General features: G+C 42.4%; 1 protein-coding gene and 1 pseudogene across 2 annotated transcripts; both read left to right on the top strand.

Annotated features, from left to right (window-relative positions):
• LOC105357138 overlaps positions 1–15,519 on the top strand; it is a 34,644-nt pseudogene extending 19,125 nt beyond the window's left edge.
• Positions 15,292–20,287, top strand: bmp2 (bone morphogenetic protein 2). Of its 2 annotated transcripts, none has more exons than XM_011491363.3 (3): positions 15,292–15,860; positions 16,537–16,846; positions 19,081–20,287. In XM_011491363.3, the coding sequence occupies exons 2-3, from the start codon at positions 16,663–16,665 to the stop codon at positions 19,965–19,967; spliced, it is 1,071 nt and encodes a 356-aa protein (XP_011489665.1). In that variant the 5' UTR covers positions 15,292–15,860; positions 16,537–16,662; the 3' UTR covers positions 19,968–20,287.
• Positions 20,288–22,850: the final 2,563 nt, after the last annotated feature.

Genomic DNA, 22,850 nt, shown 5'->3' on the forward strand with positions numbered 1-22,850 from the left:
TTTCAAGAAACACACTTGCTTGATTTATTGAAAATGGAAAGTTTGATTTGACAATAAATTTTCAAAGGATTTAAAAGACAAATTCATCTTAAAACATGCAACTCTATCTCACTTCAAAGGACTGTTTATGATGGGCCATCTCAAAGGCCCACATATTAAGCCTTACGCCTGATTTACCTAGGTCTGTGTGATTGCGTGGTGATTTCGTTGACATTGTTTCTGTTGCGTCTCCAATCTGTCCCACATCCCCCCTGGCTTATGGAGTGGTTTGTCCTGCCACCTCTGTGTCAACTCTGTTATCACTTTTTGGCAGATCCTTACGGTAGTCACCACAGCGATTCAGATTTCACTCTTTCGCACAGGTGGTTGGATTGGGATTTTTACGCCGGATGCCCAAAAATACAAGGGATGTTTTTATTTGAATCCCTGATCGGTTTCATGTTTCTCCGGCTTTTTGCTCTGGAAATAGAACTCCTGCTACAAACATCGGACAGACATGACGAAGGCGATGTAAACATTCTGATTGATTAACGAACGTTATACTTTTTTGTTTTTGGGTTGTCTGGGTCCATGGAGGGTTGCAGGAAGTTATGAAAATAAACATACCATTGTCAGGCTTGTGGTAAGTGTATCTTATAGTTTGCACTTATGATGTACAGGGGTCTGCCGTATTGTGTCCTTATGCCACATGCTAGTCTCTAGTTGCGAGCCTTGGCTCCTTGCTACCGGGCGCCAATGCGCATGGGGTGTAGACGCGATACGAAAGTGTCTATAGGACGTCCACACAATCAACGCTCCGTCTAATTTCCTCATTTCAAACAGTCAGGCTACAGAAAGGAGCGTGTGCATGAATCACGTATCAACAGCACTAACCGAATCCTTGTGCAGTCAACACGATTTGAGAGTTTTGCCTGCAGTTGTACCAAAGGCAACAGATGATTTTGTTCATTAAAACTAGTTGGATTGCTGTAGTGCTATATGTTTTATTAAAATATTCGAAAATATTTTGAGGTAAAGGTATATAAACTTTAAAAACGTAATTTTTATTTTTCCTTTTTTTTTGGTTAATCTTTCCAATTACCACAGCAACATACCTAAATGTTAATATTTCTAGCTAGGCCTGCACAACAAATCACAAATTTATTGTCATAGCGATCTCAAGCTGTACAATATGCAAATAGCAAAAGAGGGAAAAAATTGCAATAAATGCTTACCTTAAATGTGCTAAAACAATCTAATGGCAGCTTGACGTATTTAACAAATCAAACAAATCCATTCATGCATTTAAACAATCAGATGGACTCCTTTACATCATTGACCAATCAGATGGCTCTTTTATGTGATGCAGACATTTGAAGTATAATTAAGTTGATTCTTATTTAAATTAAACTGTTGGAGCGAAAAGGAAAATTGTGTATTTAGTTGTTTTGCCATTTATTCATGTACAAGTTATATTGTCATCACAATATGACTCACTAAAAATGGCAAATAGTGAGTTTTCCTCATATTGTGTAACCCTATTTCTAGCTAATTTCTTGTCTTCATTTCTCCTTAAAACGGCTTTACATCACAAATTAGTCTGAACAAATCTTAGCGAGACAAATTCTACTGGTTCTATTGGCAGAATTTTTAACTCCGAGCCGAGTCACACAGTACATTTTGTGCATATTGCACGGATGTAAATTGGTCACATGTACACTGTATGTAGAAAAAGTGAGAAAAGTCGTGGTCTTTATGTGAAATTTTTACAGATGTGTCAGAAATTAACCACTTTAAAACCAAAAAAGTATGAATAAACCACACAAAGAATATGTAAGTCAACGTAAAACATGTACTGTGCGTGATTATTGTGCTGTTCATATGCAATTCAATTGGGATTATGTAATTTTAACATGATTTGTCTTCCATATGCGCGATATAATGCATGGTACGGTCGTGCAAAGCCACAAACTTCCGTATGTATCTCACACACAATTGCATAAGACTTATATAATAAACGCATAAATAAATTACGTATAAATTATGTAAAATGCGCATTAGCTGCGTAATTCTCAAATGAACAGCTCAAAAACGAATACACTCAGGCTGAAACCCTCAACAGAAATCTGCGCACATCGACGAATGACGAACACAACAAACACTTGTGAAGTACGTAGAATACGCATGGATCACGAAAGACCGAAATTTCGAAATGCGCAAAATGTACGTAATGGCTTTGTAACATGCCTTGTAGATTAAGGTCAAACATCTTGCGTTTTTTAACAAAAAATTCATCTTAAGAAAGTAAAAAAACTAATTTCAAGAAAGAATGTTTTATTATCTATTATCTAAAAATTAATATTATCAAGAAACTTTAAAAGAAAAAATAACGCAGTGACTTGAATTCTTTTTGTTCAAATATTTTAATTCAATTTTTTCCCACGCCCTTGGCAGATTGTCTAGCTTATTGAAATTGACAAGACACATCATTCATCCTGCTAATTCAGAATTGACAAAGCTTTTTGGATAAGAGGTCAAACGTCTTCTAACCTTAAAAAACTAAGTCCAGATGAACCTAAACCGACTACTATGATGGAATCAACCTGGATGAATGAGAGTCTTCATAGACATATTGCGTATTGAAAGATTTTTTGTTTATTTTTGTCGTATTCTTAGGGGGGCCTGTTTTGCCTTTTAATGAAAATATTTTGCATCACCTTTACTTTGAACAGATCTGTTAAAGACTTTCAAACTTGAAAACCGTTTGGTCCGGACCCAGTCCGCTTCGTTTGGTCCGGATCGAGCTCTGAACTTTGTGTTTGGTCTGCATTCAGACTGCTGTCAAGGAGGCTTTCGGGATTCAGACCAAAAGCTAGTAAACACAACCATGTGACCAAAAATCTCTTCACTCATTGGTCAGGAATTACGAGGGCGGAGCAAAGAAACTAGAAGCAGAATTTATGGAGGTCCTATGCATAGCAGTCCTTATCTGGGTTAGTTCATTCAAACTTTGTATTTTGCTGACCAATTTTAAACGCCTGTATCAAAGTCATGCTCAACAATTTTTACTGCTGCTTTGGTCCAATGGAGGCATGTTGCAGGGCGGTTACTGACAACAAGACATCCGACTTATAAGTGTGCTGATAAGTGTTTATGGCATATAGATTGTCGGGAAAACAGGGAGAAGCAGTGTGTGTTATGTTAAAAGTTGCTTTAATAGATCTGAATTCATCCAATTTTAATGAGTTGCTGTGTCTCATGGCGTTGTGTTGAGAGAATTTTGCTAAGTAACAACAAGGTAGCTTTATGGATAATGTCACAGCAGCGCGTGCCGTGTAACGAGACACAGAAAAGCATGTGAAATCCGTTTTGAGCTGTGTTAAAATCAACGTAACAGGTAAGGGGTTGGACCCTTTTTATCCTCTTTGAGAACACGACGATCATTGCTTTACATTTGTCCATGGCTAATCTGCTGCTACATTCTGACCATGTTTAGATCATGTGACCACCGGCCACGGTGGCCATTTTGGTTCAGTTGTTCAACCCCTTTACCATGAGTGCAAAAAACTCTCTCCAGATGTTCAGTGAGGATCTCTGGATGATCCAACGTTGACCCAAATGAGTAATGATGATAAATGGAATCCACCTGTATGTGAGGAAGTCTCCGTATAAATGCACTCGCTCTGTGATCGTCTCAGAGGTGCGTTCAAAGCGCAGAGAGCATCATGAAGAACAAGGAACACAACAGGAAACTCTACTTATACCTCAGTTAATTATCACTGTATTTAATTAAGCATATATGATTTAAGTGACATATTTGTTTTGTTTTCTGTCTTTTTAATCTATGCATTTCATCATTTCTGTAATGAGTTTGATAAATATGTGTAAATTCTTTATTGCTTTGACTACAATGCTTGAAATAAATCAATAAAATCAACAGGAAGGTCCAAGATACTGTTGTGGAGAAGTTTAAAGCTAGATTCGGATACATAAAGATATCCCAAGCTTTAAACATCCCAAGGAGCACTGTGCATGGATAATATTGAAATGGAAAGAGCATCAGACCACTGCAGGTCTACAAAGACCAGGCCGTCCGTCTGAACGTTAAGCTCAAACAAGGATAAGACTGATCCGTTATATGGGAACCTGGGAGACACACCAAACATGTGGAAGAAGGTGCTCTGGTCAGATGAAACCCAAATTGAATTTTTTGGCAACAGTGCAAAAGGTTATGTTTGGCGTAAAAGCAACATAGCTCATCACCCTGAACACAGGATTGTATTGCGACGGAGGAGTCTCAGAGGGAACCGAAGCTCAGTCCGATTGGAAACGAACTGAAACCACCTCGAAAGATGGGGCAAAGAGCGGTTCCTGGACCCGGACCAGGGTCCACTTGGGTGCATTCAGACTGTAAATTTGTTCCTGATTATCGGGGGAAACTCGGGTTCACTTTAAAACAAATGTGTCCAGTTTCAACATACTCTTTGGTTTTGATTTAAACACTTTCATGACTAGCTTCATGGAACTTCACGACCCAACAGTCTGAGATAAGTGTCTTCACAGTCATTTACACGGGCCCTCTCCACAGCTTCTGTTGCCGTGTTTATATTCAGGAGAATCCCAGCCATCTGGATTCTGTTACAAATGTCGCATCATGGTAACCTGGCATGTAATGAGAGAATGTGGATTACAGACGGGGGCTTGGAACAGGTATTAATCTTCATTTGATTTTCTCCGAGGAGAACTCTTAATTTGAGGCTACATTTTGCCTACCTGATTATTCATTACAGTAAGCTTGCTCATGACAGTATGAAACAGGATAAACAGAGGAAACCGCCAATTAAATCACATTCCGAGGAAGATTGAGGGGACTTACTGTATACAGAACAGTTAGTTTAGTGGCATAAATATTTACACAAACTGCCACGAATTAAGACAAATGCTGCCAGGAAATAAGTCTGCATTTGAGGACTTAGAGCAAGAGGGTTTGTCTAAATTTAATGTCCCACATTTCTAAAAACCTCCTATTTGAACTTGACAAAACAAGGCAACTGTTGTTGGACGGCACAGGTCAACATAAATCATCCACCTAAGCCTATTCTGTTGATATTATGGGCTCTTCTCCACGAGGATAAAAGCGCGCTGTGCTATGAACATTTATTTTCCACTGACATTTTTAGAAACATCCAACATAAATGATTCTTTTCAGGCAGAAAAGGGGCGAACGGCTGCATCAGACCGGCCCCAGCAGACGTTTAATGCGTTTACGCACCGAGGGAGTGCATGTCAGTTAAATGTTTATACAGCTGCTCTAAAGTGTATTATTATCATGAAACCACACCACTATAATGTCATTCTGTGTATGCCAGAGAGCAGTCTAGCTCTTCCCTATAGCCTGCTGGCCTTCCCTCTGCTTTGCTGGAAGGTGGGGATCAGACATCACATGTGATCATCAAGTGGGCTGTGAGGTTTTTTTGACAGGCAAACGCGTCTGTACCTCAGGAGTACATTAATATTTAGAAGAACGACACAAATAAATGTCTAATTAACAAAACCCCCGTTAATAACTGACTTTTTTTTTAACTGTGACATTATTCACATGATTTTTTTCTCAAAAAAAAAAAAAAGATGCCATCACACAGCGAGAGAAACCAAAATAAATGGGGCAAAAAAACTCAAAAATAATAAATCATTGAAATCTAACGAAACCAAGAAACATGATCCCGGTCTAAATCCACGACCACAACCGAAGATTTGTTGATTTTTGACCCCAGGAGGAGATCGCCATCCTTAATTTTCTAAACAAAATAAAATAAAATCCTCTTTAGTACCGTAAAACAAATTTAAACCTCTCCTCAGGGTTTTGATCCATCGCCTTCTAACCCCTCGAGCATCATTTGGAGGCAACTTAGGCAAAATGTATGTTTTTAACGTCTGTACATGGTTTTCCCCGGATTGTTGTGAAAATTGAATAAACGACTCCCCGGCTCAAGCTGAACGAAACAATATAAGACATGATGTAGACATATTAGGATTATTGCAATAGTTATGAAAAACCTCAGTTGCCAGAGAAATATCATTTTTTGACGATTCTTTTTAAACCTTTACGGACCTGTTCATCACCCCCAGACAACAAATTAATTAAATGGTTGCTATGGAGATAAACCCCCCCCAAAAAAAGCCACCATTGATTTTTTACCAAGTGAATTTTTTTAAACATTATTTCAGAAATTGTATATTATGCATATCATTAAAATACAGATTCAGTCCGTATTTTAGGATTAACATGGAAATGTTAGAGAAAATTTTAGCAATAAAACCACAGTCATTGAAGGATTTAACGTGGATTTATCAAGGATGGTGCAAAAAGTGAATTTCCATCCATGTCAGTGGTCAGTGACCAGATGTGAGGCAGCAAATTTGACATTCTGGGAAGCAATCACTGTGGCTTTGTCCAAATTCCCTCACTACTCTATTGTTAGTCCACTTTATTTGCCATTTTCAGGGTGTCTGCAGCTACAGTTCCAAAATCCAGTGGAATTTCCCAGCATGCCTTGATGCTCGCTAGATTGGAAACTATAAATCAGAACACATCCATTCGTTGAAGTAAAAACCTAATAAATATGAACATTTTTGTTCTGATGTCAAAAACTTGGATGATTTATTCAAAACAAACACACAGTTTTTCAAAACGACATTGTTCAAATGCAGTGCATTGTTGTTTATGCTTTCCAATCTAGTGAGCATCAAGGCATGCTGGGAAATTCCACTGGTTTTCGGAACTGTAGGTTCGGACAGCCTGAAAATTGGGGTTGTGCTGATTGTTGATCCGATCGTGGTGCATATAAACAGTTTATTCCGATTGTGGGTCACCAATTTTTCGGCTTTTACGTCATGCGCAGACGGTGTGGCGCTCCAGAGAACGCTTTGGAGCGCCCAACAGGACCGTCGGCTGCTCCCGCGAGAGCAAACCTCGTCTCTGAGCAGAGACAGCCGGACTCGTAGCTTCGTGTTTGCGCGCAGGGAAGGGTGCTTTGTTACCGTGTGCACTCTGGAAATGGCTTCGGACCGCAGTTCGTCCAGCCACTCCGTGTGGATGAGCTGCTTTTCAATGCAGTCCTAGAAACCGTGTAAACAGTGACGTGAATTTGTGTTGCCAGTCATGTTTAGACAAAATAAAGGCTGATGTTATTCGCACATATTTACGTGCAGCCAGGATGCACGTTGGGGCATTGCCCGCACGGATTTGAAGTGCACCTTTATCTAAATGTTGGGACATATTAGCCGAGTCTGACTCAGTCCGAGTCAGCATTTCCATTGCAATCCACTGGCCAATCAGGATGGAATTTTGTTGGATGGCCACACACCTACTTGAAACCGGACCACACAAAATCTGTCAAACATTTTGAATGTTGGACGTGGGGGCCAGTAGGCTCCACCTACTTTTATTGAAGCATCTGATTGGTCAGTGTACTGAATAAAAAAGTATCATAAAAGTGAGGATAATCAAGAAGATGTTAAAAAAAAGTTATCCAAGCAAGAATGGTTCTTCTGACCAGTAAAATGATTGAGTAATAGCTGTTCATGTCTCTATAGAAGTCAATGGGACTTTGGTTTCTGGGAGCCAGCGGGTACGTTCTGTCTGGATGCCAAGGAGAGGAGTTACTCAGTCCAGTTCTCCTATACAGTCAAAGGGAGTATAGTAAGGGAACCCAGAAATGAGCCATGATACCACAAGGGTTGCATTCATGCTAATACCGTTTAGTTGAGCAATTTGACAAAGCTCAAACATTTGCGTTTAGTTTTTTCTTTTCCTGTCAAAAAACATTCCATCAGAAGTCTAACAGCCTCCTCAGGTAATTCTGCCAACCGAAACCATGCTGCTCCAATTCCAGTCTTTTTAAGATCTAACAGTCACTACAAAACAAACAAACACTAAAGTAGAGAAACAAACGAATATGCATAGCTATATGGGATTGGTTAATGTTCACATGTATGTGCTGGAAGCCTTTCTGTGCTCCCGCTGCAGCCCGTCTGAGAGGAGGCTTTGAAAGCTCAGAATGTAAGTTTTGTGCTTGTTGGTGATTTTTGTCACTGTAGAATGATTAAACCAGAAGTTATAAACTATCCAGCTGTGATGAGCAGCAAACTGAAAAATAATCAAACCAAAAATATGGCACAATATGGACAGAACTCCATGGAGGCTTAAATGTAAAATGTCTATCTAAAAACCTGAGCTGCAGTAGAAATAAAGTTTTGTCAATGATTGATAAAATTTCTATTAATGTCTAATTATCCTATGTTTGACACGTCTTTGTATGAATGTATACCTGCTGATTGTATTGTTTTGTGCATTATTCTTATTTGATTGCTAGAAATAAAACATTTCAAATCAAATCAAATTATTGATGAAATACAAAACTAGAATAGCAGAGTTAGATTTGGAGTGAAGCTGTCCTCTAACCTCCTGCCCATTTTTTTTATATAACAGTTTTGACATTTGTTGCTACTTTATTTTACTGTATCACTTATTTTTTTACAGTTTCCCCTTTTTATCACTTCATCGCCTCATTTCTCTTCTTTTTCGCTTTTGCTCCCCAATGTTTCCTGCTGCATCTTTTTAATTTCTTTCCGTTTTTGCCATTTGAATTTTGAAAGTGTTTATCTTCTATTCAATTCAACTTTATTTATATTGCCCAATATTACAACGGTAGTCGTCTCCATGGCCTTCAAACCACTAATTGCGCAATCATCTCACCTGACTGTTAAAAGAAATTCTGCCATGAATGAGATTCTGAAACTTTGTGTGTTCAGGCTGAGCTTAAGCTTAAGATGCTGCTGAGCAGAGCAGCCGAGAGGCCGTGCAGCCCCCCCTGCAGCTGTTTGAAGGCTTGCAGGTGGAAGCAGGACAGTAAGGAGCGCCTCAGACACAGGTGAAGGAGCAGCAGAGGCGCTACCTTCAGGGCCCTCTGATGCTAAAGGGGGATCAGCAGCAGGGTCACCAGCTGTGCGGAAGTCGCTGAGGCTTGATCTCTTGGTCTTTGTCTCTTTGTGGAGGACCTGGACTGAAGGCTCTTGAAAGCAAGTCAAAGCCTGAAAAGGGTAAATACCCCTTAGCTCCCTCACTCCTGATAATATCTATTTTCACACTCCAGCTCGAGGTTCTTCTCCGTCTCCCTGAAGAGTTCCCACAGGATGATTATTTCTGCTGCCGAGTCGCTGATCGCTTCTAAACGGTCGTGGCAGGCAGGTTAAAAAGCCGGAAGCAGGACTTTAGAGGTGTGTGGATGGACCAGCGTATCGTTTTATGTTGTATTTACGTTTGTGCTGTTGGTTTTCTTTAGCATTATTCTATAGACGTCCTGCAGCAGTTCTGCACGGCAAGGACCACCTTGTTTACTCAATTCTTCCTCATTGCTGCACCTTTAAGCAAATGTTTCACCCCCGCCACAAACTGAAAACATTACCAACATTTGCACGCAGCTAGTATCCGGTGGAACTTTTGACATAGGTAACAACACCCCCCACCCCCCAATGATGACATCAAAGCGGGAGAAACCATTAAGAAATATGAAAGGGGCCAAAATCTCTAATAGAGCTCAAAATAAATGTCAGAATTCACAAACGAAACCAAAACACTAGTCTGGGATATCCAAAGGAAGTTTTGACTCCATTATGGGATGGCCACAGGATCTAAGGCTTCATGTTGTAGCAAAGTGTGAAATTTGGCGGAGTTCACTTTTTCGCACAATGTGTGTGTGGTGGTGGTGGGGGGGGACTTTTGTTCAAGCGATTTTCTGGAAATTTCACACACATACTACCAGCTTTTATCTTCAACCATATCCTAAGTTTCACCGTCATTGAATTCAGGATGGGGCCACCATCTTGAATTTAAATTTTTATTTTTTTCACTTTTAACACCTTCTACAGATTTGAACTCCTTCTAGGGATTTTAATCCATCACCTCCTGAACTCAGGAAGCTACTTAGTAACAAATGAAGTCTCTAGATTTCGGATGGGTTAAGACTGGCCACCTTGCAAAAGTAGCGTATCCCTATTGTTCACATTTTTTACTGGAATATTGGGAGAATTGAATATATAAATCCCAGGCTCAAACTGAGTAAAACGATATGAAATTTGCTACAAACATATTAGAAATGTGGATGCGGTAGACAAAAAACTTCTGTTGCCAAGGGAATTCAAAAATGTACTTTTGCCAATTCTTTTATTAATTGATCTGTAAAAACTAAAAAATAAAATGGTTGCTTTTGCTATGGAGACAAAACTAAGAAAAGCCACCATGAATTTGTCAGCTCTGACCAAGGTGGCAGGCGGGACCTGACAAATTTGTATTCACTTTGTAGTGAAATGACAAATAAAGATCCTGGAATCCTTGAATTGGAAATGTAACCCCGGTACGACCACAGACAGGAAGTAAAGCAGAACACAATTACACACCAAAATAAACAGGCAATTCTGTCACCAACAAACCTTCCTGAAAAAGCCCCAAGTGCCAAACGATTCACTGAGATGAACCATATTAAACTTTATGTTTCATAATGACCTTGCTCTGTGAGATATGAGATGCCTGGCTTTGTCTAACCTTTATCATATCTCAGAAACCAGCAGAATCCCACGTCATCCAACGGACTAATCTGAAACGTCTTTTGTGAGCAACATTTGAAGCAATTCGAGAGTCGATCTTTCATCCTCTACAAAAAGTGATCCTCATGTGACGGCGAAAGGCACCACACTCCAATCCCAATTTTTGCATTTGTCGTCTTTGTTTTCCTAGACGTTTTAAAGGACATCAGTAACTCCCACGAGCAATTTTCATTTAAAAGATGTCCTTTAAATGTGGGGCCCCTTTTGTGTTTCAAACACAGAAGCAGCAGCGCCGGCGGTTTACAGAGCAATTTACAGCTCCGGCATGGCATTAGAGCCATATTAATTGAAACCATCTCTGCAGCTTGATCCCGTTTCATCTGCAGATACTTCCTGGTGGTTGCTCTGCCTGCAAGCAGCTGCTTGTGCTTAAGCGGTAAAATGTAAATTTTGACGTTGGCTGTTTATGTAGTCCAGGCTTCTAATCATGTGTAATTGAGTGACACGTGGTGACTTTATGAGTGGAGCTGCAGATCCCTGTGTTTAACTCCTTCTTTAAGGTTGAAGTGAATGCATCTTATTTTGGCTAATAAGCCTAATTAAAGATCTATAGGAGGACTCTCATAAAATGTCAAACTCTGCATATGACATATTTTGATTGATAAAAAGGATGAAAATCACAAATACCGGCAACAGTTTTCAATTGGTTAAAACAACTGAATAATTGTTATTTCCTGTTTGTAGAAAATTAAAACACAAACCAATGAAAAGTGAACTAATTTGTGGAATGACAAAGACTGCTCGTCAGCAACCAACCTGAGACCAGCGCCGCCGTTGATATTTGAAACATCCAAACAAAGTTTGGAGCCCATCTTGTGATCTCCCAAAACCCATATAATCTCGAGGTGGACTTGTTGCTCAAATTAGTGGGTAGATAATTGTGCCACATGCTCAGCATCCATAAATATTGACTCTGGCTTTCCAGTTGGCCATCTCCAACCTCGGTGGGTTTCCATTTTGGAACAAACTTCCAGAAAAAAATGTGCCAATTTGGCCGCAACGTCTTTCATGGGCCGAGCACATGTGCTCAGCCGGGTCCGGCAGGCGTGCTTCTGCTGTCAAACTCGCATCCGAGGAGATTTTATTGGTTTCCAAATTAAAAGACAAAGTGCAAGGGAGCTGCAGTGACAAATCGTTTCCTGGTTTGGTGCAACATCTCAGCAGATAATCTTCCTGCAGGCTAAAGGGGGGGGGGGGGGGGGGGGGGGGGGGGTGGAGGAATGCAGGCCCCCATGTCCAGCCAGGCAGCTGTTAACAGCAGGTGAAAGGCTGATGGTTGAATCTGCAGTGTCATCTGAAGACTCTGTTTGCCCACCGACTCCTGGAATGTACCTGACGACAAGAGGGGGGCTTCGCCATCCACCGCAACATGCAGGCGCAGACAGAGCAGGCGCAGACAGAGCAGGTTCTGTCTGACAGGAAAGGGGGGCGGAAAAAAGAGACCCCCCCCCTCACGTTTGTCACAAGGACAACAAAAGGTGTCTTCTCTTCATCACAATCTGTGTTGAAACAACACAATGCTCTCTATCCTAATCTTCCTCAAATAACCTCAAACATAATAGATTTATTCTGCTGCTGTTATCAGTCTGATGTAGAACTCGCCGTTCCTCCTGGCGGTGTGAGAAACTGTACACGCCTGAAAGCTGCACGGTGGTTTTGGTGCATGTTTTTGTTTTCTGCAGATGATCTCTACAAGGTTAAGGATGAATAGAACACACTGTGCTTGAGAGGGAATTTGACTTTAATATTACGACAAGAGATGCAGCTGACAGGAGGCATTCAGTCCTGTCAAATCTGGAGCTGTGCTCCTTCCTCCACCTCCTCCTCTCTGAAAATTAACATTCTCTTTTCTCAAACTATAGTTTTAAGAACATAAAAAGTATTCAGACACAAAAATCTAACTGAACTGTTGATCCTGAGCAGAAATGGAAAGAAAGGCGGACCGGTCACCTCACACCTCTGTGCTGCCACACAAGGGCTTCCAAGGACAGCGGTTTAATCTGATAACAGCCGTCTAAAGCCAAATGATTGTTATGAAGATGCACAGATGCTCCACAACGGTGTTTTTCAAACCCACCTGTTTGTTCGTGGAACCTTTAAAGGGCTGCAAGGGAACATCTACGTAGAAAGTCACTAAAATTTTCATTCGTACGTGATAAAAAACTGTTTATTTTTAAGAGAAACACTTCAAAAGAAAACAAAATGTGGAGCAGATCCCACACGAAAGACCTATGGCGGTTTTCCAACATGTTGTGGTGTTTTTCTGATAAGTAATGAAAATTAAGCTAAAAAAAAAAAAATCACACGAATGAGGAGCAGACGAATGAAATCTCTTTGAAAAAGATCGTATTTGTGACATAGAAAATACGCTGGGCGGGACCACACGCTCCCTGCTCTGCCCCCTTCCGATGCATCCACTTGTACACCTTTGTTTTCCTCGTCTGAGCTGGAATCTGGATGAAAGCTGGATAGCGCAGATATAACTCGCCTTTTTTTGTTGTTAGGGTGGAGGAGCATGAAAACAGATGGGTGACGGGAAGGAGGGGCGGGGTTGCTCACAACTCTGAGGTGAACTCCTGCCTCTCTGCAGACACTGTCTCAGAAAAGGACACAGGTTTTTGGATTTTGGCTAAAACCAGCATCATAAATAAAAGACCACTGCTTTGAAAATGGATCAGAAGATGGCCGGAGTGGGTCTGTAAGGAACGGGAAATTCCTTTGAACATGTGGACTTGTTTCGACAGCGGTGCATTTTCAGACCGGGTCCACATAGTGTGCAGAAAGGCTGCCAGAAAAAAAGTTTGTAAACTGCTGTCAGAACGGCCCCCCGAGACTGAGCTGTGTTTTAAGGCCACGTCTGTCCCGACATTCAGTTGTGTGCCACTATTTACTGCTATCACAAACACGCAAATGTCTCCTGGAAGGAAATAATGCTGCGAGTGGGGCTGGTGCTGTCCTGGGTCAGCGTGTGCTTGAGTCACAGCTCAGCATCTCAGAGTTCACCCTCGGTAGGTCGTTCATTTCTCTGTCCTGATAGCATATCTCTCACCGCCCTCTCTGGCCTCCGGGACTTACCTCTGACATGTTTTCCTTTCAATCGGAAGGTAATTGGATCAGCCGCAGCAGTTTGATAAGAAGGAGAAATCCCACTTAAACAAAGGGCATCAGAGTGGGCTGATCCTTGAGATCTCGGGGTGTCACTGATCGAGCCCCTTCGCTGCCCCCCCACACACACAGATTCTTCAGTGCCAGCCTGACACGGGCCGTACCACCCAACCAAACCAGAGGGAGGCTGAAACCGGAGCGAGAATCCTCTAACTTGTTTAATTAAAGCTTTGGCTGGTTTACTGAACAGCATTTTGGCATCCACAGCTGTGACTTTAAACAGATTACCCTAACGACAAATTAAGTCCTTATGAATAGGTCGAGAGAATACATACGTTTCATCATAAGTCAACTTTGACAACCTCCAACAGCAAACTTAAATTAAACTGGAATTCCTGGGATTTATCTCGGGGAAGGCCAACAATACAAGGCTGTCACTCAGGTCACGGCATGCAACCACAGGCCTTGCGGTCTTTTAATTGCCAGCTGGATGATCTGGGATTATCCCTCATAAAATGTCATTGTGCTGAAAGGGAGACAAAGTTATCTTCTGATCTGTGCTGGATTTGATCTATTTATCCAGACTCTGTGCTTTTGGCAAAACAAATTTGCCCACCCAAGCATCATCACCTAATGGAAGTCGGTAGATAGAGCTTTTCTTATGGAAATGACCAGAACACAAATGCTGTCACTACAGCCCACAGGCCAAAAACAAAAGCAGGGAAGTTTTTCTTGCACGGATGATCGTACTGCACGACCCAAATGCTACGTTTAGCTTTGCTGAATGGCCACAATGGCCACACTAAAATAAAACCAGGAAAGCTGAGCAAAAAGATGTTCTCTCCTTTTTGTTCTTTAAAGGAGAAAAACCCCTCAGTTGGCTTGTTTTCTGTAGACCTTTATGAATTTGACGATTCACGAATCTTCCTCCGCTGTGATAAACTGCTGAAAATGAAAGAATAAGTGAGCTAAAGAAAGTTTTGTTTAAATTTGTAAAGTTCATATGAAACATTTATCCGAAAACACATTTAATCCAAAAATGATCTTTGATTGTTTCTGAAACCTATAAATTGTCAGGATTTTAATATTTAATTATGGAACTTTCCAAAATAATTTAGATTAAAAGCAGAAAATTGCCTCACAAAAGTCCTGGAAACGTTTTCTTTCCTTTATTTTGATTTAAAGGAGCCAAACTTTGTTTTTTAGGCCCTCCAAAGGTCGCTTATATAAAATATTTTCTTTCTTTTTGCACTCATGTTTACATCTAGTCCTTGTGCCTTTTCTCTGTGACTTACTTGCCCTTTTACGCACGAATCGTAGGTCAGTGTTAAGTGGTTGAACAAGCAAACAAAAACAAAGAAATCCATAGGAAAGTGCTCAGGTAAAAGGTGTCAACTGCAAGTGACTGACAGGAAGGAAAAAAAACACTCTTTAGAAGAAGAAAATCTAATTCCTGGGAAGTAAAACAAATAAAAGCTTCCATTTCGAAGTAAGGATGCAAAGAAAGACGAGTGTTAAACAACAGAAAGAGAAAGAACTCCTGTCAGACTCCTGGGAGGGAGGGGGTTTCTAGATTTGTGTGAATTTGATATCCTTAATCACGGGAACTTTTCCAACTAGCAGGAGGCGGTTTGTAAGGAACAGATGATTGACAGGCCCCCGATGACATCATGGTACGACAAAAAGAGTCGCTGGAGAGAAGGCACCAACCAATTGGACCTTTACGGAGCGGCGCGCAGAGGAGAGGAGACGCAGCGCGCAGAGGAGTGACTCTGAGGGGGCATCTTTCCTCAACAGCAGACTTTTCAATTCTTCTTTTCCATTTGATTTTTACGTTTTCACATTGCGTTCAAACATCTCTGCTCTCGTATCGGTTATGCCTGCGCAAAGCCGCTTTCCCATAGAGCTCACTTAAGGCTTTTTTTGTTCCTTTTTTCCCCTCCGTGCTAACCGAAGCTGTCGAAAATATGTGCGAGAGGCGATCCGTGCATGCGGGTAAGGGCTGTCTGTGGTCCCCCAAGGAGAAACAAAGTGGATTAAACTGGAGTTAATGTGGAATTTATCGGAGCTCAAAGGCGGAACCAAGACCGGACACAGCGCTTCCTCGTCAGGTAAGAAGAGTGATGGAACCGTTGGAAACGTGAACTTGTCCCCCTTCTATGAAGTTTTAGTAACATTTGCAGCAGCAGTGATCAACATTCAAAGTAAAAGTTCACTTTACATGAGATTCTGGGGGATTAAGTCTCCATAAATCACTGCGGGGGTGTGCGTAAAAGTAAAGCGTCCACGGGTAAACTGGGAGAGAAAAGCTGAGGATGTGTTAGATTAAACTAGAGTTTGCTGTATCGCGCGTAAGATCCAACACCTGGGAGCCTCCTGAACTTCAGGCTCCTTCAGACTGAAGGAACTGATGGTTATTCTGGACCAGCAGAACTCCGGAGCTTCGTTTGTGGTCACGTCTTGTTAGAATTGAACAGATTCCTTATCTCTCTTTCAGAGACTTCATGTCTACAATTTTCATTCATGAAATCCTTTCATCCAGCCTCTTTAAAACTATTTTTTAATGTTTTTTGGCTCCTGTTGGAGCCAGATGTTCAAGATCCACGAAGTTAAATTACTCTCTTTTTGTTATAATTGTGACTCTTTTTGGAAGATTGGAAGCCCTGGTGTATCATCATGTCAATACGCCAGCGCCAGAGTATTGATGAACAGAGTTCCTTTCTCCACAGGGACTGACTGATCATGGTCGCCGTGGTCCGCTGTCTCATGGTACTGCTGCTCGCTCAGGTGTCGCTGGAAGGAGCTGCGGGACTCATCCCCGAGGTCGGCCGAAGGAGGTACAGCGAGTCAGGGAGGCAGAGCGCAGGGCAGTCGGACAGCTTCCTCCACGAGTTCGAGCTTCGGCTTCTCAACATGTTCGGGCTGGGGCGCAGGCCCACCCCCAGCAAGCAGGCTGTGGTGCCGCAGTACATGCTGGACCTTTACCACATGCACTCTGCGCACGGGGAGCACAGCGCCAGGCGTCCCAGGAGCATGGGAAAACACGCGGAGAGAGCCGCCAGCAGGGCCAACACGATTAGAAGCTTTCACCATGAAGGTATATATTAGTGACATACCTTTACCTTTCAGCCGGAGAGCTCCTCTGCTCTCTCAGACAACCCCAACCTATATTTAACCATGAGTCAGTGCGTCCAGACTGAACTTCAGAGTGTTCACTGTTTTATTAAGGTTTAGTCATTTACAGGTGACACGTGTCCAAGCTATTTGTAACCCTTCAAGAAAAAAAAAGTTTCTTCAAACACAAGTTTTAAACAAGTACCTCATGCACAATTAAATTCACCACGTGATGCGACGTTTACGCAAAATCCCTCAGGCGAAGCTGTCACTGGCTTCAAACACACTGCAGGGCGGCGGTTTTCCCCGAGGTCGTTTGTTTCCTAATAATTCGTGGTGTTTGCGTGTGTTCCCCCAAAAAAATCAAACGTTTTTCCACACACGCACCACAGCGGCGGGACAAAAGGGAGGGGGCGGCCGCGCAGGTGACGGACGCGGCTCCGTTATTTACGATGACATGCGACTTAATTGCAGCGCGCAGGTTGCCAGCTTTACCAGAGTGAGTCACTTCAGATGTAGTCCCCATAACGAGGAGGAGTGGAGAGCTTCTCCCTTCAGATAACCCGTCGTTGCTGTGCGTCATGACGCACAGTTGCGCCACATCTGCTGGATAGTTGTAGGCGTTTTAAGAAAGACCACATCCTTTACAAGTTTTTAAAGAAAATAAGTATTTATTTGGATAGAAATGTTTTCACAGTAAGTCGTTTTTAATAACATATATAGATATATTACTTGGTCCACTGAGCCTTCATACAGAGCCCCAAGTGTTTGGAGAAGTTTCCATCAGGCGTGAGTCAGAGGGGTGGTTGACTAGTTGCTTGGGTGCTCTCCAAAGGCCCGGTGCAATGACACCAAGTGGCTACACTGACACACAACAAACAGCCCTGGCAGGGCAGAGTGGCTGCTCCCAGGCGGCTGCTGGAAACCTCTGCAGCCTGCCAACGCTCGCCAACACCAGCGGCGATTGCTGCTCTTTGATCTTCTGCAAGCAGAGCTGCAGGGCTGTTAGTTCATACATATCTTGTCAAGTGGCGTGCGAGTAATTGTGCTCACTGTACTGAGCATGTATATACAGATGTAAGTGCAGCACATCAAAGCAAACAGCTCTAATCATTCATCTAAGCCGCCGTCTGATTGTCATTTCTCCTGGATAATTAGTTTCAATGCTATCGGTTTTCAGAAATAACTTTTAGCAACGCCGTCACACAGGAAGTAACCGCCAGACTAGTCCCTGATGAATGACCCAACATTAGCCTTTCTTTATCTTTTGTTTTGGCATGCGACACAAAAAGAAATTAGGAATGTTGATACACTCATATCTGCGGTTCACACGTTTAAGACAAGTCCACACTTGTTTGCCTTAAAAAAATAAGAGAGAGAGAGAGAGAATGCTGCTGAAGACGGGAACGGAGAAAAAGAGTGAAAGAGGGCGAAAGAAAAGAGGATTTGGGGCTAAGAGAGCAGAGGGAAAAAGGGGATTTGGGTGGAAAAAAAGTGGGATTTGGGGGACAGAAGAGAGGGAATGAAAGACATGGGGCTTTCCCACATCAAATGAGGAGTGATGGGTCTAATTGAGGTCTTTGTGCCTCTGGAGGGAGGTTTAGGATGAGGTGGTGGAATTTCCTAAATGCCTCCTTTGAAAAGCTAAGAGTTCAAAGTTTGTGTTTACTCTGCCGCATCAAACAGATTAAAAAGTGTGTCTGTACATTATCTACGACCTTTATAAAGTAAGAGTTCAAAGTACCTCAAAGAAAATTGCAGCTTTTAGTTGCACTTCTATCATTTGCTATAGAGGGGGAATGCCAAAGAGCTGAAGTGAAGGGGTGATTCTGGATGATAGAGAGCAGGTTCCTTTTGGAAGGGTTTGTTTAATTGCAAGACATGGAAATCTGAATCCCCACGCAGACGTCTGCAGCTGCGACAGAGTTTCAGCAGGGAAATTCTGCCCGTTCTCTTGATTCCCACTCGCATTTTGGATGACACTTGGAACGCTCGCCCTGAGGGGAAACTGCAGTGGCAATTTTTCATAGTGCAAATGAGGCGTGTAAAAGCAGCCTGAGCTGATCGGCAGATCAACACGCGCTCCTTTCATCCTCCAACGTCACACCAGGTGATGGGGTGATATCGTGTCAGCTAAACGGGAGTTTGACCGTCAGAAAAAGTGTCTTGTTTCTTTACTTATTTATCCTAATGGTTTGTCTCTGGTGTCTTTTGTAGAAGCGATGGAGGCCCTGGCCAGTCTGAAGGGCAAAACAACCCAGCAGTTCTACTTTAACCTCACCTCCGTTCCCGAGAAGGAGCTCATCACCTCTGCAGAGCTGCGCATTTACAGGGATCAGGTGAAAGGGGGCGCAAACAGCAGCAACAGCAGCACGCCTGGTGCCGGTGGCGTCCACCGCATCAACATTTATGAGATGTTTGGACTTCCTGCTTCAAAAGGCACAGACCCTCTGGTGCGTCTGCTGGACACCCGGCTGGTACAGGACTCTTTAAGCCGCTGGGAAAGCTTCGACGTCAGCCCCGCCGTGTCCAAGTGGACCTCGGGGAAAGGCCACAACCACGGCTTCATGGTGGAGGTGCTTCACCCAGGAGAAGGGGACGGTGAGCACGGGCAAAGACAAAAAAGGCACGTCAGGGTGAGCCGGTCCTTGCACCAGGACCAGGACTCGTGGCCTCAGGTGCGGCCGTTGTTGGTGACGTACGGTCACGACGGCCGCGGGGACTCTGTGCTCCATACAAGGGAAAAAAGGCAAGCATCCCTCCGCAAGCAGCGCAGGAAAAACCATCACAAAGCCAGCTGCAAGAGGCACGTTTTGTATGTGGATTTCAGCGATGTGGGATGGAACGAGTGGATAGTGGCACCCCCTGGCTACGATGCCTTTTATTGCCACGGGGAATGCCCCTTCCCCTTACCAGACCACCTCAATGCAACCAATCATGCCGTAGTGCAGACTCTTGTCAACTCGGTCAACTCGAACATCCCCAAAGCCTGCTGTGTGCCCACTGAACTCAGCCCCATCTCCCTGCTCTACCTGGATGAGTTCGAGAAAGTGACTCTGAAAAACTACCAGGACATGGTGGTGGACGGCTGCGGCTGCCGGTGAAAAACCCACGCTTCAATAGCTGTTATGGACACCCAGTTTCCCAACAAAGACATTTATTTATATGAGAGAAACTCATATCAGAGATAGAAAAAAAAAATATATATGAATATATTTATGTCTACATAAAGTTGGGAAAAGAAATAAATATTTCAATCAAAGGAATTTTCCTTTACTGGTTTTGACCATGTATTTCTGATGTACATTTTGAAATGGGTGCAATACCACATGAAGTATATTGTTCAGATTTTTATTTTGTATTTATTTCTATTATAACCACTTCCCTTGTAAATAAATTATGTGTATTTATCGTGGAAAGAAGAAACTGTGGTGACTTTTCCATGATTGGCTCCTCAGATACGTGGAGACGTCTTGGTTTAGGGAGGAAGAAGGGTCAGAGGGGTCCAACGTCATGGGGGGGCGGACAGAAACAAGCATTTCACTTTTGACAGAAATTACACCCCCCCTTCCCTATTTAACAACACACTAACTGCAAACCAAGAAAGGGATTATTTACACTAATGCCAAAAAACAGACGTTTAGACAGGGACGTGACAGCCCGTTGTGAGGTCAAAGGGCAATTTACACGCTCACAAGCGTAATGGACTCCCACGGGAGGGCTGGAAAAACAGCAGAGCATGCTTTTTTTCCCCCCTTTGTGTTACATGTTGCTGCAAAGACTTCTGGGAAAAAAATCTTCAGAAAGGATAATTTGTGCTTATTGTGTTGCCAACCTTTCCAATTCGTATTATTGGACAACCAAGACAGTTTATTTAGTGTCACAAAATATTAAAAAAAAGAAAAACCTTTACTTAATCAAGAGCGGCACACACCTGCAGCCAGCACGCCTCAACTGCATGAAAAAGTTGTTTAAAACAATACGACAGGAGCAAATATTTAACTTTCACATAGGGAGTGCCAACGTACTGAGGCCAAAACAAAAATTATGATATAATATCATACATCACAGAAAGTCGGAGGCATCAAACTCAAAGTAGGAATGTTTCTACAGCAATATTTGCAGTATTTAGTGTTGCTTCAAATGAAAGGGAAGCGACGGAGGGGATGACTGAGAACCTCCACAGCAGATCAGATAATAAGAGAGCAGAGCCGTGCGGGAGTTTGACGGACTTTCTGCTGTGTTTGCATTGAGAAATGGGTTTGGAGGGTTCACTGGGCCGCTCAGAATGCTCGAAATAGAAATGTTTTTATGTGAGCGCACTTTTGGGACCGTGGAATGTTGGTTTTCAATCTCAGGCACATACATATGCTTTCACGGAAAACCAACAGGCTTGTTTTTTAAATCATCTATTCAAGGCCTTCCTGATGGCTTTTTTGCTCCTTAAAAAACAAATGAGCGTCAAACAAAGGCACGCTTTATACCTTTACAAACACAAATATGAAGGAAATTCTTCCAAATTCTTCGCCAACTTAACAGACACTAAAAGATATCTCCCGTTTCTTACGGAATGGCAAAGTCACTGATTGGAAAAATCCACGTTATTCATCTTTTTATGGTCATAAGGACTTTCATTTATAAAATGTAGCTTATAGCTATATTTATTACAATGTAATAAAAACCATGTTACATTTCTATTATGTTAATTTTGACAGCAGCACACACAAGTTCCTTTCAAAATAAAAGACACCCAAGTAAGATCTTCCTGCTGCAGAAGACTTAGGGCCTTCTTGAAATTGGAATTTAAAATTTAAAATCTTTTAATGACGATTCTGCTGTTTTTAGCCAAAATCTAAAAACCTTTTAGGAGATAGTTTCTGCAGAGCAAATTAGAAATTCACCTCTGAGTTGTAGAGTAAGCCTGCCGACGTTTCGCCCTCATCCATTTTTTTTACACTTTCTCCCACTAGCTTACAGTCCCTCACACCCCCCAACTTAACATTAGCAGTGCAACAAAAATGGTGTGCAATGTTGGAGCTAGCCAGCCATCCAGTTCTGATCCAGATTCCATCTCAGACGAGGAAAACATCTGTTTGTCTGCAGGTGGATGCATCGGAATGGAGCAGAGCAGGGGTTTTTTTTAGTCTCCTCCTGATTCACAACAATTTGAAATACTCAGAAGTTGAATTTTGAGCTCAATTCTCTTTATAAATGTCCTTCATCGTGAGAAAAATGCCACAAAAACACAAAAAATACAATTTTCAGCCTACTCTGTCTTAAAGAGCTTTCCCGCTAGACATGAAATAAGAATAAGTTCACTCTGACTTTAGTTTAAACCTTTTAACATATTTTGCTCAACTATATGATGTAAGATCTCAGTTTAAAAATCTAAAAGTTAATGACTCAACCAACAAACCCATTATTTATTCAAACTGTTAGCATTTCTCTTTAACGCCAGAGAGCTAAAATGACGGAATAAAAGACTCTGAAGCCTCAGGTTGCAGCCCCCCCGTTCCCGATGATGCAGCTGTTCAGTCCTCCCGACATTTCAGCTCTAATTTTCTGCACGTGTTTTTATTCTACCTTGCATCCCCACTTCCCTCCGTCCATCTGGTGTCAATTTTCCCTCGAGGATCCCACCACGCCACGACCCGGCGCGCGAGTAAAGCTCACCTATGTGTGGCAGACTTTGATAGACTCAAAGAGGAAGTCTCTGTGTTGGCACGCGCTCGGTGAAAACCAACACTGAACGTCTCGACTGGAAAAGAAGCGTCTGCTCTTCGCTTCAGCTGTATCGTGTGGAGCAGGATGAGGGGGGACGCCTGTGCCAAAAGACGTGTTACATTTAGTGTCTTTATAGTTCGAGTCCATAAAGCTTTCATTGGCTTTGGGTGGAAACATTGCTCCCAAAGTGCGCGACACATGGGCAGCACTCCCAGCGCTCCCTTCCTGCACTTCATCCCCTGCAAATCGGTCAGGCCACCGTT

Source organism: Oryzias latipes, chromosome 24 (assembly GCF_002234675.1).
Source record: "Oryzias latipes chromosome 24, ASM223467v1".
Classification (NCBI taxonomy): Eukaryota; Metazoa; Chordata; class Actinopteri; order Beloniformes; family Adrianichthyidae; genus Oryzias; species Oryzias latipes.